The following is a 16,422-nucleotide window of genomic DNA, read 5'->3' on the forward strand; positions in this document are numbered from 1 at the left end:
CCAACCCTACTATATTTATCTAGTTACAGTGTATATACTTTTTTTGGAGGATTTTATTACCGTTTTATTTGTAATTTCCCCCAAAAAAGACATTTTGATGGTGCTGTTTATTGAGTTGTCACAAAATTACTTGATGACAAAAGTTTATTAAAAGAATATTTAGATATTAGAATATATACGTTTAAAAGAATATTTCTTTGAAAAATCGAGAGGTGAAACTGCTCGGGGGCGTGCATGATGTGAAATTGATGTTCACAGCATTGTGGGTCATAATTAGGGAAACAACCGAGATTGCGGTGTGTGTGCAGGAACGTTTGTGCAGGTACAGTATTTTCAACTTTATTTTTCATTCACTGAGGGATGTTTCATGAAGTTTTGTAAAGGTTTTTACACCCTTTAAATGTGGCATCAGTGTCGATAACCGAATGTCGGTGATTTATTTATTTAATGATTTACATATGAAAACTATTTAGATGGGACTTTTCTCTGTACATTGGGTCATTCAGATTGATCCTATTTTTGACTTGCTAACAATTATTTTTTTGTGAATTAATGTCTTCTAATATTTTGACTTTGTTGCCACAGACTCATACAATCGTCACCCCGCTCTACTATAGTTCCTTGCTAATGTTCTCATTTTGTATTTGTGTGTTTTGATGGGTTTTCCCATTTAATTAAAATTTGAAAGTGCATCGACTGTGGCTTTCCTTGCCAACATGTGATGACATTTCTTAATCACGATGGGATGTAGACACAGTACAAATACTTTTGGTCCTAACTTTATATCATCTCCTCACCATGGTAGAAATGGCTGCAGCTGAAGAAGTCACCATGACAGGAACACCAATCAAGACGGCTAACTGGACATATTATGATGATAATTATAGTTATGATGAAGACTACCAAGATGAAATGTGTAATGCAAGCACCCTGTTGTACTTCAGCCAGATCTCCAGTGCTCTCTTTTACTCCGTGGTTGCTGTGCTCAGTCTGCTGGGCAACATCCTGGTCGTGGTAATTGTACTCAAGTATGAGAAAGTACAAAACCTCACCAATGCCCTCATCCTCAATCTGGCTGTGTCAGACCTCCTATTTGCAACGCCGCTGCCATTCTGGGCCTACTATGCTGTTTGGGGCTGGGCTTTTGGGGAGCGCGCGTGCAAGTTGGTGAGCTTCGTATTCAACGTGGGATTCTACAGCAGCGGTCTGCTCCTCATCGCCATGACGGCCCAACGCCACGCCGCTGTGCTCAACCCCTTGTCTGGTCTTGTGTCGGCAGCAGGTGTCTACAGCGTGTTGGCATCCATCCTCATCTGGACCGCAAGTGTCCTGGTGGCCGTCCCGGCCTTAGTCTTCACTGCGGTCGTGGAGCAGAGTGGCAAGAGTCACTGCGAATATGACGATTCCGCCAGCAACTTGTGGGGAATCTATCAGCAGAATGTCCTTTTTGTCCTCATCTCAGGCGTGTTTCTCTTTTGCTACTCTCAGATCCTATGCAGGCTGCTTCGTCCTTCAGCGAGGAGACGCAAGAACAGAACTTTGAAATTAATTTTCACTCTCATGCTGCTCTTTTTCGTGGGCTGGGCTCCATATAATGTTGCACTCTTTCTTAAATCTTTACGCTTCTGGTCCCAAACGCCCATGGACTCTGTGACCCTGGCCAAGCAGTGTCCCAGCCACAACCGTCTGGACTTTATCTTTCACATCAGCAGGCTTTTGGCTTTCTCGCACTGCTGCCTCAACCCCGTCTTCTATGTCTTAGTGGGCTCCAAATTCAAACGCCACTTGAAGAAGATGATGGGGTGCTGGCGTGACAGTGACGGCGGCGGCGCATACGGGCAACGTGGCCGAATGGTCATCACATCACTGTCTAGCGGAGATGACCTCTGCGTGTAACTCAGCAACCTATTCTACACGCTGTACCGCTAATAAATATCAGCTTATTGCAAGACCTACAAAAGCAAAGACACAATGACACAAAAAATATATATTCTTCACAAGTCTAAATGTTACTTTTTACTTAGATTTGCGCCTGCTTGTTTTATGGATGTGTTGAGCAAGGCTGTGGCTCTGCATGCATTTTATTTCATGAACAGTATGATAAACAATGTCTTCTCAGCCATATTGTTTGCTTGGTATGGTGTGAGAATAATGAAATTCAGTGAAATTGGCTGTTAGAATCAGACATTATTTGCTAAAGACAGATTGTTACAAAAAATATTGTATGTACAGTGTGTCCCATAAGTCTCCATCCACAGGAGAAATAATACATTCCATACGGTTCTAACATTTATTTATTTCTGTTTCAGTTAACCTAGAAAATATGTTTGAATAAAGAGCATGGCACTGCCACTGTACTGCACTGATTAAAATGTGAATATGCATTTTCGGTATTTCAAAGCATTTTAGTGTATTTCACCCAACGCTTTGGGGAGGGATTAATTTAGATGAGTCTAAAACAAGGCTTTTAGGGGAAAGAGGCATGCTCGAATTCCATCAGAAGTCTGTGTCACCCCATTTGATTCTCTAAATATATTTGAAGCTAATTTTCTCAGCCCTCCTTTAGTCAAGCCCTTCTTTAACCCTTGGAGGGGGAAAAAACCCCTGGAGCCATCCCTATAGATGGTGTGACCTGCAACCTTCTTCAGCCATGAAAAATCACGGAATTATGAATTGTTGGTCCCTTCTGATATAAGGCATCGTGAAAAATACCAAATCTATAATTGTCCAGCAGAGAACGCTGTTATATCAATCTTGACTGCGGTCCTGAAACAAGTTTACATGCTATGTTAATTGAGAATGATAGAATATTACATTTCTCCTAAACATATAACCAATTAGATACCCCAAAAGGCCGAAAAGTCAGCTGTTACAAATTGTTATCTGTAATGGATTAAACGAATAATAAAATATAATCAAGCTAAATATTTGATTGCTAATAATTTTCGTGTAATTTGGTGGATTACAATGGTTCCCTTAAATTAAGTAATGTATTAAAAGTCTTATTATATGTATTTTGTTCCAAATATAATATTTAGATTAGAGGCAGCTCTATAATGAGGCTGCTGCTGAGTGCTCCATATGTTTGTTAGTCTTGGGGGACTACCCACCTGCCCTGCTGTGCTCTGAAATCCGATGTGCAAATGTATGTGCTGTAAAATCATAGCTCTAACTTTAAATTTTTTAAAATGAGTGGTATCACTCTTTTCTACCTGACGTCATTGCATCGCATTGCACCTGATGCCCATTCTTACGTCATCCTTCTAACCAATGAGCAGCTCGCGCACTGGTCGCGTGGCAACAGCTCCTCCAATAATATTAGTGTTTGGCTCGGGGCTATCTGTCTCGAGACTTCAAAAACATTCCATGTGTTTGCTTTACTTTTGCTCAGTTCTCCTCGATCACCACCTTTAAGAGTAACATTATTTGGTTGTCTTTTGACAGTTTAAGGAATAAAGTCGGCTTAGTCCATTATTTCGTTTCAAACGACTTCGGTTCCTTGTCCCAATTGTTGACCCATTTTACCCCAACAAGTGGTAAGTGCGATTTGTGTGACATTTTGCTGTATTTTGCTCAAACTATATGGTTAAAACTCTGATTTTGTTAAATTTGTGTGTACATATTTTGCGTTATTTTCACAATGACTCGTGTTTTCTCACTATTCTGGCGCTTTATAACAGAGGACTTAATCCCATTCTTCCCTGTTGCAACACAATTGATTCAAATGATCAGATACTCAGCAAAGTCTGCCGAAACTGGATAACGATGCTGATCAATTGAATCAGGACTGTTGCAGCAGGGAGTCATGGGAAAACATACAGTAAACTTGCCCCCGAGGAACACGATTGAAGAGCTCTCTGCCTTATAACCTTGGGCTTGTCAAAGCGTGCACATGATATGAAAATATGTCAGGATTTTAAGTCATTCGTCTTGCGTTACATAACTCAAATACTTTCGATTATTTGCACTTTTGTGCCATTCAGTGTTTGGTGTCATGTTACTTTTCTAAATTTACTGTAAATCGAAGCTTGCCCGACGTCAGCGCTTTTGCCAGGTGAGGCTCGATTACGGTGCGTTTGGGTGTTTCCCGGCTGTCTGTCTATGAGAGATAACTGAGTTGTGTGTGTGTGTGTGTGTGTGATATATATATAATATTCTTCTTCGTGTGGAATTGAGGTTTGATTTTCAACTTGAATACCATCCAGAGAAGGCAACGCCACCCAGGCAATTTCATTAACAAGGCACTCGGGTTCGTATAACAAAAATACAAAAGCATGAGACGTACTTCTATCCAATCCATTCAGTCAACCCGAAACCGGTTCTTCCCTTGAACATAGGACACTTTCTGTTTCTAAGCAGGTACACACATCTATCTGTTAAATAAGCATTAGAAGTGACTGGTGCAGATACACGAGGCTTTGGTTTACCCATCACTCAGGTGAGAAGATGGGCGGGGCATCAGAGGCAAAAAGCAAGAGGATAATCGGGCAGCCAGCTCTTGCATTTATAATGTGATCAAGTATGCTGATTGGCTGGGCACCATCCTTGTAATTAGCAGAGATGACAGCTCATCCTGCTACATTCGCACACTCATTTGCCCGTATTTGTATAAAAATGTCAATTCCACAGGAAAACACCATGCGGTATAATGGGTCTGCTTGCCATTGTTTGCTTTTAAAACGGTGATAAGTATTATTGATCGTCCACCCCCCCCCCCCCTATTATTCCGCAGCACGTCGCTCTGGACAGCATGTGAGGACAGGTTTAGCAATAAAACGGAGGGAGTAGATAACTGGTATAACGTGTTTTAAGGCCTCCTAATTATACCCTGAAGGGAGGGTATGAAAAAAATACTTACTGTGGTAGCGCAGTGACTAGTGGTGAGCACGTCTGCATCACAGTTTTGATGGTCTTGGTTCAAATCTTGCTTTCCGCTTCCCTGTGTGGCGGTTTCATGTTCTTCCTGGTTTTCCCCACTTATGGTGGGCTTCTTCCATATTTGAAAAAAAATGCATATTAGATTGGTAAGTGTGAATCCTTGTTTGTCGAAATGTGCCCCATGATTTTGCTGGTGATCAGTCTTGGGTGTATAGGCTTACTACCTCTCACACAAACTCAACTGGGATAGGCTCCAGTTTCCCAAAGGAGGGTAAGCGTTACTGAAAATGGATGGTTGGAACTGGGAGTCGCGGCTTGGAATTGAAGTGGATTTACATGGGACAGGAGATGTGAGCCAATCTCTTTTTCATCAATGGACGCTACAGCTTCGTGTTTGCTTTCAAAACTTAGCTTGTAGCAGACGTGTGCACATTTTCAGCATGACGTCTCTGATCCACTGGTGAAAGGACACTTTGATCCTCTCCCCTTTCATCTATAACCGCTTCAGAGAACAAAGTGTATGCAGAAAAGCGGTGAAGATTGCACGACTGTCTGTGTCCTATGTGTTGTGTTGTGTTTCCAGCAGCTCCTATATTTTGTTGTTCTACTTCTTCCTTTCATAACTTTGCTGCTGTGAATCTGGAATTTCTCCATTGCGAGACTAATAAAGGTTTTCTTATCTTATCTTTTCCTAAATTAATGTTTTTCTGTTAATCCGCTGCCTTGTGTCTGCAATTTTTTTTTCTGACTTTAAAATTCCAATCACTCCCTGTCTAGTGCACATCTGCCATTTAAGCTGGTGTGGGCAATACTTTCGTCCAGCTTATCCGTTGTCTCTATCTCACAGCTTAATGCTACATCATCGAGTGTCCGGCGGGATCTTGTGATCCACCAACTGACTGCTAATTCCCTGTGGCCAATAACTTGTGCCCTGGCATCCTTGTGCCCTCATGCGTCTGTGATATGGGAGAATGGTGGACAACCATGCCAGGAGACACTTCTACGGGTAATTTTCCTCTTCTGAACCCTTGTTTTTTTTTCATTGTTATCTTAACTGGGTAGGTGACCCAGATTTGTGCTCTCGATTTAGAACAGCAGCCTACTTCGCACTCCAGATTTAATGTCATTTTGGGATTTCTTTCATGATCAGGAACCTATGAGATCTCCAGCATATCACATGTGACGATGTCCCCGTCAAGACAGAACAACCTTGTGTCACTGCAGCCCATGTCCAGGAACTGTCACAATCCACTCCATGTCTTTTGCACAGATGACAACATCTCACAGTGCGTCTCCTACATCAATCAGGTACAATGACAAAAGCCGAATGAATTGTTGTGGAAAAAGTTTGCAGTGGTATCAAGAAAACATTTGCCTTGATTTCGCCTTCAAGGTAAGGATTAGGCAGTAACGTTCTGCAGAATTCAGAAGGGCTTGCTCAGACGCGTATCAGAAATATGCATGCAATGAAAGATTGACTTAGTTTGATGTGTGGCCAGAGACCCAACTATTTGTATGTTTAATGCAAACAATTAAAAGGTAAATTCTACATTGATGCGTCGCCAAGACGAGAAGAAATTTTACATCTACCATCATCAGAATTAAAAAAAAAAAAGACATTAGTAACCATCTCAGTTGAATATGTTACAGTTCAGTTGTACACCACTGCGAAACAAAGATAATAATACACATTGTCACTCGAAAGACCAGCTTTGTATTGTTGCTTTGATTTGACCACTATCCCTCCCCATGTAGGAGCTTTCCTCTCTGGGTCTCTCCTCATACATGGAGCAAAGCTCAGCAGGGCCGGCCGGCCTGAGTGCGGTGCCCGCTTTGAACGCAGCCTTTGAGCTGCTGCAGGTCCACAGGCACACCATGGCCACTTTAGAGGAGCTCGAGAGAGAGCAGCTCAAGAAGTCCAGCACTTTGGATCACATGCAGATGAGCAATTCACGGCTGAGGGCAAGTGTGTCAGCAGGGGTCTCCCTGGTCCTCTGTGTCTATTTAAAGCATATTACACCTCAATTCTTGGAATTAGTCAAGCCATAATCGTCATGCTTTTCGCCAGGATCAACTTGAGCTATCCATTCGAGAGAAATCGGGTTTACATGAGACAGAAAGGCAGCTCCAACTCAAAATCAAGACTCTGCAAAGCTGCCTAAAGACGGAGAAAGATGAGGTAGATGACCCGCTAGCCACACGCTTATTTGTCACCTTTTCCGAAACTGACGAATGCTGTAACTGCAGGTTCAGAAGCTCCAGAGTATAGTTGCTAGCCGTGCATCGCAGTACAGCCATGACGGCAAGAGGAAAGAGAGAGAGTTGGCCAAGCTCAAGGAGCGCCTCAGTCAGCTCCTTGTGGATAGAAGAGATAAAAAACTGGGTGACTACATTACTTTGTATGTTGTGTTTTCGTATATTGTAACAGGACACACACAAAAAAAAAAAATCTCAAGGACCCATGCTTGAACGTTAACGTGAAGTCAGCCATTTTTGCTACTAGCCAATTCGTCCAAATGAACCGTGATGCTAAATTGCAGATTGGGTCAAAATCGACGTGGGAATTTTCAAACTTTGGCGGTAGTATCTCGGGTGCAATGTTCCCATTGTGTAAGGAGCTTGTGAAATATAACACCAGAGACTCGCGACTCACGCCGCTTTTGTGTTCTTCGTCACTTGTATGGTTATCTTAATGCAGGAAGCCACAAAAGCTTTCAAAAGGCACAATGTCCTGCTTCAGCTAGTTCAGTTTGAATGCTGGCTCTGTTAGGTCTCTGATGCACTCGTTTACAGGATGGCAGTGTGAAAGGGGCTAATGTTAGCCAATAACTCTCTTGCTTTGCTAAGATTAATGTCCTTAGATACTTCCTGCTCTTAACTGCAAGATGTATGTGTCCCAATAGCTATCGACGTGCTAAACTGCCTTGGACGAGCAGACGGCAAAAGGAGCCACTGGAAAACAACCAAAGTCGCAGCCAGGTATGGGGAGGAACTATCTTGTGACATTTTGACTGGATTCGAGGAATCTGTAAATATCTGTATATGTCTTCACTTTGTGCAGCCACGCAGAGCAGATGTACAAGTCCATGTTGCGTGAATACGAGGCCAGCCAGCAGTCGCTTATGCTGGAGAATGCAGAGCTGAAGAAGATCCTTCAGCAGATGAAAAAGGAAATGATACACTTGCTGAGTCCACACAACGCGCCGTGCAGAGGAGCAAGCACTGATGACAGCCAGGAGAGGGTAGATGTGGCACAAAAATTGTTACTGAATCTGCACTAAATTTTATAATGTTAGAGACCCCACAAATGATGTTCTCCAGATAGCCAATACCCAGAAGTGACAATCATGAGTCTCCTCCCCAAATCCAAATGTTTGTTGTCGTACTAAAATTGACCTGGGAGGCCCAGAGCCACCGGCCAGCCAGATGGACAAACTACTGTATAAAGAAATGAAAGAAGCTATGCTAATTATTAGCTTATTTGTTTTTTGTTATTGTTTTTTTTTTTTGTCCAGTTGGATTCTGATGGGGAGGAGACGACGGGCAACACCAGCAGAGAACTACTCGACCCTTCATGTGACCCAGCGAGGGAGCAGCTCACCAACAGCATTCGCCAGCAGTGGAGGAAAGTGAAGAGCCACATGGAGAAGTTGGACCACCAAGGTATGAGACACATACGATAACCAAAACACAACAGTCACACACAATGTGTATTGTAAAGATTGTTAACTTACAAGTTGTTCTAAATTTGAAGGTATTTTTTCCCCACTGAAACTAATGTGAAGTGAATTTATTTATTTGAGGCTCAAACCATCATAAAGTATTTAACTACACAGGTAAGCTCTTAGTTAACATTCCTTCCTGTCATAAAAGTATAAAAAGAAGTTCATCAGTCCACAGTGAAATGACTCCCCCTTTGGCAAAGAAAAATGTGTCTTTAGAGCAAAGTTGTGTTTTATTGATACTGCTGGACATGCCTTTTTGCTATCACTGATACCATCTGTTTTGCCATCACAGATTACAAAATAAACAAAAAAAAAACCCCAACAGATTTGTGAAGTGATTTTTGAGGCCTAACTTTTCATTTTGTTCCCCCTTGATGAGTACGCTCTAATTTAAATCATCATATTTTGATGTTTTTTTTTTTTTTTTACCCCCTCCAAGTTCAAAATCATGTGGAGTCGAGTAAGGAGTTGATCCCGAGGGAAACCCACGAGGACGAGATGGAGAGGATGAGGCGCGAAGTGCAGCAGTGCAAGGAGTTCATTCACACGCAGCAACAACTCCTCCAGGTCAGTCTTGTTATAAAAGATTGTAAGCAGTAGAAACACAGAAGCTGTCAATCGTGTTCGCGTCTGTCTCTGGGTGTTTGGCAGCAACAACCGCACGCATCATTCGACGACGAGACAGCCGAATTCCTTCGTGACTGCTACACCCTGGAAGAGAAGGAGCGGCTCAAGGAAGAGTGGAGGCTCTTTGAGGAGCAGAAAAGGAACTTTGAGAGGGAGAGAAAGTACTTTACCGAGGCCGCCATCCACCTCGGTCGAGAAGTAAGCCAAATGCTTCACTTTCATTGTTTTTACTGAAGACATATTTCAAATGTATGGTCCAGATTTTAATTGTCGTTGCATCCCTCCTGCAGAAAAAGGCTTTTGAGGAGGATCGTGCATCATGGCTGAAGAGTCAGTTTTTAAACATGACGCCCTTTGCCAACCATAGTAGATGCTCCTCGCCTGATGGTTATAGTGCCTTATCGATCAGTAAGTGTTTTGTAATCATGCATAATATACCAAAGCAAGTGATTTTTTTTTGTATGAATCTGGATTACATAATTCAGGCAAATGCAATATCAATAGCCTCGTTTGCTAGTTTAAAATGTGATTAATGTTCTGTATTTTATTACATTTTAGGTAGTGAGCCAGAGTCAAGGAAGTCTTCTGCAAAAAGCCTTTCCTCCAAATTCCCAAACTATTCATCGTTCTCGAATCCTAAACCAGCTCCTTCTCAAAGCACCGCGGTACCATCCTCAAACAAACTTGACCGGACATTCCGCCCTATTCCAGACACCAGGTACACTGTCATTTATCAACAACAGAGCTACACTCTAATTATACTTCATGCCAAGAGAAATATCCAGAAGATTCCCGCAGGAATTAAAATTAATTTCCATGCACACTAATAATTCTTGACACCGTTTCAGTTCCTCCGGGTGCTCATATCGAGGACGCTTGCGGGAGACCTGCAGCACCACGGATGACAGAGACTCACGGGTTATGGCCAAAAACGGAGTCTCCAGTGAAGACTTAAGTATCTTCTCGCTCAGAGATGATGAGAACAGCCTCAACTAAAAGACCCAATCAATCCATGTGCCTCCTTCCTTTCAATGTGGTTGATAAACTCTTATTTATATATATATACATTTTGAACAAGTATACGATCAGTCACCAAATGAATAAGCAAGCACTTTAAAAAAAAAAATGAAGCGCTGAAAGAAGAAAGTCAGAGAATTTTACCAAGTACTGCTATGACAACTTTTTTTTCACTCATTAAATTGAAGGCCTGTTTCACTTAAATGTCTGTGAGATTTAATTATTTTACTTGTGTAATATCTGTTGTTTACTAATAAATAATATAAATTTTAGTTAATGGAGACATTGTACTTTTTTCCCCCCCCACGCCCACCCCCTATGCTGCACCCCCTCATCGACAACTTCCCCGAGCAATCAAGTACCGTAATTGAAATGCCTGTCGTGATTCGACTGCCTTTTAATTTGTAGAGCTCCCATGTTATATTTGGTCAATAATGGACTATTGCATGTTCTCACAGCACACGTTAACTTGATTCAGGAAAGAAAAGTTGTTAAATCTTGTGGAAATTGAAGAGGAATTGTCAGTGGAATGGATGGGAAAAAAGATTTCTCATCAAAACTACCAATTGTCTCATTCATTTTCACACTGATGCCAGGAATCCCAAGTGTCACTGATTGGTCTTCGCCACGCCCCAAAAATACGGACAACTTTCATGGTGAATTATCTCAAGAATTCAGCACTACATTGTTCTGAGTCTTTGCACCTTTTTTCAACAATCATCTTCAAATATATAGAATGTATTTAGAAACAAATCTTTGAATTCACTTCACGGTCTTCAACATTCTTGTTTCTAGCCGCCCCTGAGCGTCCATAACGCGCACTGCAGCCCCCAACCCAAACGGGAAGTTGTCATCGAATGGTTCCGTTCGTCTCCTCCATCCCAAGCCCAGCCAGAAACGAAGCCTCGCAGCACCGCGCGACTAGCCGAAAAATAACAGCGACAATGTCGAGTTCCAACAACCTTGTAGCCATGAAAAAGGTCGTACAGCAGCTGCGCTTCGAGGCGAGCATAAACAGAGTGAAGGTAACGAGCAAATTGGACTGTTTTCCGGGCCGATTGTCTTGACCGTTACCTACACTGTGCTAGCATTAGCGTTAGCCTCTCAACAGATAGCCATTACTCAGCCGGCACGCAGACTTGGGCGTTGTTTGTCAAAGAAGGGGAAGTTTAGGATTTAACTCTTGTCATGTCATGTTCTCGTTGAAGTCAAATATACAACCTCTACACGAGGTTAAAATGATTTTTATTTATTCTTTTGGTATCTGAACGAAACTTGGGAGAAAAAGCTAAAAAAGAAGTGACTCCCAAGCCAATTCGTTGTAAAAATAAAATAAATACAATTTGAATTTGTTGAACACAGTTGACAGACTACAGTATTAGGTATTATTATGAGTTCGATTTAATTGCAAAACCAATATTTAATTTAAGCTAAAGCCTTCTGGGTGTCATCTACTTGGAAATGGGCGAGTGACGCTTCGTGAAGCAATCCGGCTTTCCTTCAAATTTCGCAGAAACAGATTCTGAGCTTTCTGACGACAGTGACAGCAACATTACCGACATCTGGTTGAAGCGTGAAGTCAAAGCTGCATATGTCACCAAAGAGTGGTACATTCACTCATTTTATCTTTAACAATAAACGTAAAGATAAAGATTGACTTGCGAGATAAGTTCATCCTATTATCGCGCTTGTAAATAAAAGCGCTCAAATCACTCTTTCCTCTTAGGAAACCCCCCGCAAATACCATTGTGTTCCGGCCTCTCAGAAGATACAACATTTAAGTGGCATATCTTTTAATAAAAAAAGCAGCACTTTTGTGTACTTAATAAAATACACAGTAACATAATTAGACTGTAATGAATTTAAAATGTTGTGCGTCATGGTAAAATCACTGTCTGCTCCTTCTAGTGTGTGTTGCGCCGTGGCCACTTTGGGGCAGGAAAAGTACATACAGACCTATTTTCGTGAGGGCGGTCACAACACAGATGCTAATTGTTTTCCCCTCTATGGTATTTAACATAATGCGTTAGCACTAAGTGAGCTGAATATCCAAAGTTCAAGTGACATGGGTGTTTCAAATGCACAATGTGGGTAATTAATTCAGTTTAGTTTTTGTGTGGTTTAACGGTAAACAAGAGTTTTTCCCCCCATTGTTTAAACAGAGCTACTTTTATCTTCCTATAGGACATTGTTAAATGTGTCTTTTTGCTCCCGAGGTGTCCCAAGCAGCTGCGGACCTCCAGCAGTTCTGCATGCAGAACGCCATGCAAGACCCCTTGCTCACTGGCGTATCATCCAGCACCAACCCATTCAGGCCACAGAAGGTCTGCTCTTTCTTGTGAATTCGCCGCGTTCATTTGGTGAGTGTGCACCTCGACCCACATCACTGTCTTCTTTTGGATTCCAGATCTAATCTCTGCTCCGGATTCCCTTACAGGCGTTTATTTTGATGCTACAGGGAAACGTCGACCTCAACACTGCTCCTCATGCCAAGCCATTAAAACTGCCACCGGGGGCGGGGGGGTGTTCTCTTGAGTGTATTATACATCGGAAACATGTCAGAGAAGACAACCATCTATTTTCAGCCACAGCAAAAGAAGACGATGAAAGGAAGCAGTTTTATTTTTCATGGCACAGTGTGGGTTTTTAATTAATTGTGCCTTTTCTATTCTATTTTAGTCATCACTCTTCTGGACTTTTTTGTATTTAATGAATAAAAACATTCTTTGTTACTCCAAACTCATGATTTCTGTTAATGTATTAAGGCTCAGAGGGGATCAAGCCTTTTCTTTTTTTAAGACAACCGTCCGTTCCTGTATCGATTTACATAAACGGGTAACATATTTGACAACTAACATTTCTAAAAGCGATTTGATGTGTTTTTAATTTCATTTCCATTGTGTTTGTCTTCGTAAATCAGTTGAACCCCAGATTCACTCTCTTGCCAGACCAGATGATGGCGCTGACACATCAGCCAACCGCCTTAAGAGACGAACGCGTATCACTAGTAGAAGAAGAATTAGTAGACGAAGAGCACTGATGCCATCCGTTTGGGGGGGTGGGGGGTAATAAAAAAAGAGGAACACGCTAAAATACACGCGCGCACACTGGAGCGTTTACGCGAGGAACCGAAGTGCGGTCTGTCGACTGTCGTGCGTTTCCAGGCGGCAGCGTGACAACGAGGGTACCGCAAAAGGCTGCTTTTGACCCGGCCACAATGAAACGCTCTCCCCCGACGCCGGTCGAAGAAATGAATCATGGGACCGCGTTGCTGTGGAAACGACGGTAACCGGTTTCCCTTCACCCAGGATCTTCGTTTACCATAACTAAAAGCTGTTAGTGGAGAGAAAAAAAACAAGTTCACCTTTGCTGCATGGTAGTTATAATTTGATATCTGTAAATAGTTTAATGCTCGTAGCAGCCGATGCTACGGCTCATCTGCCAACGAGTAGCGAGCTAGCATGCTTAAGCTGCATGACTGTCATTACGTACCAAAATGAAATCAAACAAAGCATGATGGAGGGCCGGGCGATATGGGCTTGAAATAAAATATTACTAATCGCACAAATCTGATTTTGCAAGCGATTTATGTTATTTTAATTCAGAAGCCAATGAGACTTTTTTTCTTCTTTTTCTTTATTGCGGGCCATTCGAAGGGCTGTAAAAGTCGCACAAAAAAAAAGAAACAAACAACAATCACCAAATCGTAAAACTGGCAACACGGTTTTTGTAAACTCTGTTTGTAGATATGTTGTCAGTGGAAGTAGCGCTCTTCAAATGGCGACAAAGGATAAATATTTTATTTGCTTGAATTCGATGTTTTTCTTTTTTTTAAATTTGGGTTGAAACGTTAAACATTGGTATGAGCATTAGGCGTATTTCTTCCTTTTCTATTGGAATTTTCCATCACACTGTTGTGTCTGTTTCTTTGTGGCAAAGTTAGAGTCCTGCCCTAGCATGATGTTCCAGGAGGGGTCCATACAGCTTGTGTGCCTCACGGCCAGCAGTGGGGTTCCCCTATTCACAAGGGGGGCCTCCAGACAACTCCCCTTTTCAATCATTGGGTCCCTGAATGGCGTTCACATGTTTGGAAGTGGACAAGGGGTGATGTTGTCCAGCTGCGAGACCGAGGGCGGCGGGAGAGTGGTGTGGCGAGTTTTCCAGGACAGTGTGATGCTCATCGCTGTGAATGCGAGCCAGCAGGCAGGCCAGGGTGTGGACATCAGCAAAGGGGAGCGCCTGCATCTCCAGCGCCTCCTGGAGAACGTGTGGAACTGCATGGTGATGGTGCTGGGCCAGGATGAGCTGGTTAACGCCAAGAACTTGGAGCGACTGAAGAGGGACCTGCGCTCTTGCTTCAGCCTCGTCGATGAGCTGCTGGAAGAGCGGCGCCCAGGCATCCTGGGCCACCTGACACACTGCGCTGACTGTCTGCTGCCCCCACAGCCAGTCCCCGTCCAGGAGGCCGTGCGGAGCTTTGCCAAAGCCGCCGACAGCGAGTTCGGCTGCCTCCTGATCCATGGGCGGGTCGCCGCCGCCACAGAGATGTGGTGGCGCCTGGCCCCTCAGGAAATAGTCCTGCTCTCAGCTGTAATGCGAGCCCTTTCTGATTCCGGCGCCGCCTCTTGTGACTACCCAGTGTTCCTCCCGCAGGGCAGCCCTACAGTGGCTCACCGTCTCCTTCGCTTCCAGCTGCTCCCCGGGGCTGACGTGTGCGTGCTGTGCGGCCCTACACCCTCCCTGCACGGTGCTGAAACCACCCTGGTGGGCCGCTTCTGGTCACCCCTAGTGGACATTCTGAGAGACTGCCTCGCCTTAGGAGAACGCTGCCTTCCCTCATCCGTCACCTTACGGCCTGACGTCCTGGCCCTCCTACTCATCAACCGCGAAAACCACCGCTCCGTTTCCTGCGTGCCCGCCCCCTCGTGCGCCTACCCCCAAAGGGACCCACCCTCACCCTCTGAGGCTCGCTGCTGGGAGCTGCTGAAGCACTTCTACATTTTCTGCATGACGCGCTATTTCAAGCAGGAGGAAGCGGAGGGCACCACGGAGGAGGAGGGGGGCACCCACCAAGGAAACACAGAGGACTTTGTAAATGGATTCTCCCACCAGCCACTGAAGTGCTATGTGGTCACAGATGAGTGTAAAAGTTTCGCGCTGCAGACTCCGCAGCATCAACTCTTCCTGCTAACGCCACTGACGGCGCCAACATTTGCCCTGAACACCATTGCTGCACAAACTCTCTCAAGTATTATTGCTGCTACTGGTTTCTAATGACCTTATTTCTGACCTCCCCCAAGGGTTAAAAGTCCTAACTTGATTTACGACCATTGTTACCCCCTTTTTACACTTCATGGCCCACTTACCAAAATGGCTACCACATTTGACTTGCTGCTTGCAACAATGGGCTCCGATTCAAAGACATTATTGCTCAGAGATATTTTCAATTAACTGTGTTGATTAGATGGAGAGATCTTCAGGAGCTGTATATGCTATATGAAGCCATATGACAAGTATTAGGTTAAAGATGCAACTACAGTATGTGTTTTATTTTTTTCTGCATTTCGAATATAAGAAAGAAATTTAACAATGTGATGCGTTCTATTTCTTGTAGTTTGTCCTTGTTGACATCATATGACATATTTGGAATGGTCACAGAAACGCTGAATGATTCATAAATTAGTTAATGCTAACATGTTATTTATTTTAGACACAAGTGTTATCCCAGCGGTATTTGTTCTGTTATATTTGTAAGATTTATTTTAACATACATACATGTTACAATTAATATAAAAATATATATTATTATCAAGAATACCTGGTCCCCTTGAAAGGGGCTATATAAATTCATTAAAACGATTTCATTTACGTTGGACGTAATATTATTTTGAGGGGTAACAAGGTGTGAAATCATTCATGGACTCCTTTTTTTACTGCTTTTTAAATAGTATTGCATTCACTGTCCATAAACACTGTCAGTTACCCTTCCCGATTTTATTCCGTTCAAATCCATTTATTTATTTTTTATTACCCAAATTTAGTAAAAACAACTTTTTTTTTTGCCATAACAACGTATAGGATGTACTGTAAATGAACTGCAACAAAGCAGCTTTATCCGAATAAAAAGGGGTGAGTCCAAAATAGGAGGAGCATCTCCCTCTGCTTATTTTGCATT

The 16,422-nt window shown here is 42.9% G+C and overlaps 4 protein-coding genes across 4 annotated transcripts; all 4 read left to right on the forward strand.

The window, feature by feature from the left end:
- The first annotated feature begins 291 nt into the window (after positions 1-291).
- On the forward strand, positions 292-2,366 carry LOC147194755 (chemokine XC receptor 1). Its single transcript, XM_086129367.1, has 2 exons — positions 292-322; positions 806-2,366. Exon 2 carries the CDS (start codon positions 808-810, stop codon positions 1,894-1,896), a length of 1,089 nt encoding a protein of 362 aa, XP_085985493.1. The 5' UTR covers positions 292-322; positions 806-807; the 3' UTR covers positions 1,897-2,366.
- A 971-nt stretch (positions 2,367-3,337) lies between these two features.
- On the forward strand, positions 3,338-10,519 carry ssx2ipa (synovial sarcoma, X breakpoint 2 interacting protein a). Its single transcript, XM_086129564.1, has 14 exons — positions 3,338-3,536; positions 5,726-5,884; positions 6,029-6,186; positions 6,634-6,840; positions 6,947-7,057; positions 7,126-7,261; positions 7,782-7,857; positions 7,940-8,120; positions 8,394-8,541; positions 9,043-9,170; positions 9,255-9,428; positions 9,521-9,638; positions 9,789-9,948; positions 10,079-10,519. The coding sequence occupies exons 2-14, from the start codon at positions 5,842-5,844 to the stop codon at positions 10,224-10,226; spliced, it is 1,788 nt and encodes a 595-aa protein (XP_085985690.1). The 5' UTR covers positions 3,338-3,536; positions 5,726-5,841; the 3' UTR covers positions 10,227-10,519.
- Positions 10,520-11,099: 580 nt separating this feature from the next.
- LOC147194757 (guanine nucleotide-binding protein G(I)/G(S)/G(O) subunit gamma-5-like) lies at positions 11,100-12,903 on the forward strand. The gene is made up of 3 exons (XM_086129565.1): positions 11,100-11,272; positions 12,464-12,607; positions 12,685-12,903. The coding sequence occupies exons 1-2, from the start codon at positions 11,105-11,107 to the stop codon at positions 12,587-12,589; spliced, it is 294 nt and encodes a 97-aa protein (XP_085985691.1). The 5' UTR covers positions 11,100-11,104; the 3' UTR covers positions 12,590-12,607; positions 12,685-12,903.
- Positions 12,904-13,287: 384 nt separating this feature from the next.
- Positions 13,288-16,391, forward strand: fuz (fuzzy planar cell polarity protein). The gene is made up of 2 exons (XM_086128435.1): positions 13,288-13,532; positions 14,191-16,391. Exons 1-2 carry the CDS (start codon positions 13,505-13,507, stop codon positions 15,519-15,521), a joined length of 1,359 nt encoding a protein of 452 aa, XP_085984561.1. The 5' UTR covers positions 13,288-13,504; the 3' UTR covers positions 15,522-16,391.
- Positions 16,392-16,422: the final 31 nt, after the last annotated feature.

This window comes from Hippocampus guttulatus, chromosome 14 (assembly GCF_054856545.1).
Source record: "Hippocampus guttulatus isolate MCC_2025c chromosome 14, RoL_Hgut_1.0, whole genome shotgun sequence".
Taxonomy (NCBI): domain Eukaryota; kingdom Metazoa; phylum Chordata; class Actinopteri; order Syngnathiformes; family Syngnathidae; genus Hippocampus; species Hippocampus guttulatus.

What these genes read in the sequence shown, in the direction of transcription:
- LOC147194755 (XM_086129367.1), top strand. Translation starts at nt 808, where the DNA reads ATGGCTGCAGCTGAAGAAGTCACCATGACAGGAACACCAATCAAGACG.
- ssx2ipa (XM_086129564.1), top strand. Translation starts at nt 5,842, where the DNA reads ATGGGAGAATGGTGGACAACCATGCCAGGAGACACTTCTACGG. An exon ending in GCCAGGAGACACTTCTACGG is followed by an intron (nt 5,885 to 6,028) that starts GTAATTTTCCTC and finishes TTTCATGATCAG; the next exon opens with GAACCTATGAGATCTCCAGC. An exon ending in GCGTCTCCTACATCAATCAG is followed by an intron (nt 6,187 to 6,633) that starts GTACAATGACAA and finishes CTCCCCATGTAG; the next exon opens with GAGCTTTCCTCTCTGGGTCT.
- LOC147194757 (XM_086129565.1), top strand. Translation starts at nt 11,105, where the DNA reads ATGGTTCCGTTCGTCTCCTCCATCCCAAGCCCAGCCAGAAACGAAGCC. An exon ending in CGAGCATAAACAGAGTGAAG is followed by an intron (nt 11,273 to 12,463) that starts GTAACGAGCAAA and finishes TTTGCTCCCGAG; the next exon opens with GTGTCCCAAGCAGCTGCGGA.
- fuz (XM_086128435.1), top strand. Translation starts at nt 13,505, where the DNA reads ATGGGACCGCGTTGCTGTGGAAACGACG. An exon ending in GCGTTGCTGTGGAAACGACG is followed by an intron (nt 13,533 to 14,190) that starts GTAACCGGTTTC and finishes TGGCAAAGTTAG; the next exon opens with AGTCCTGCCCTAGCATGATG.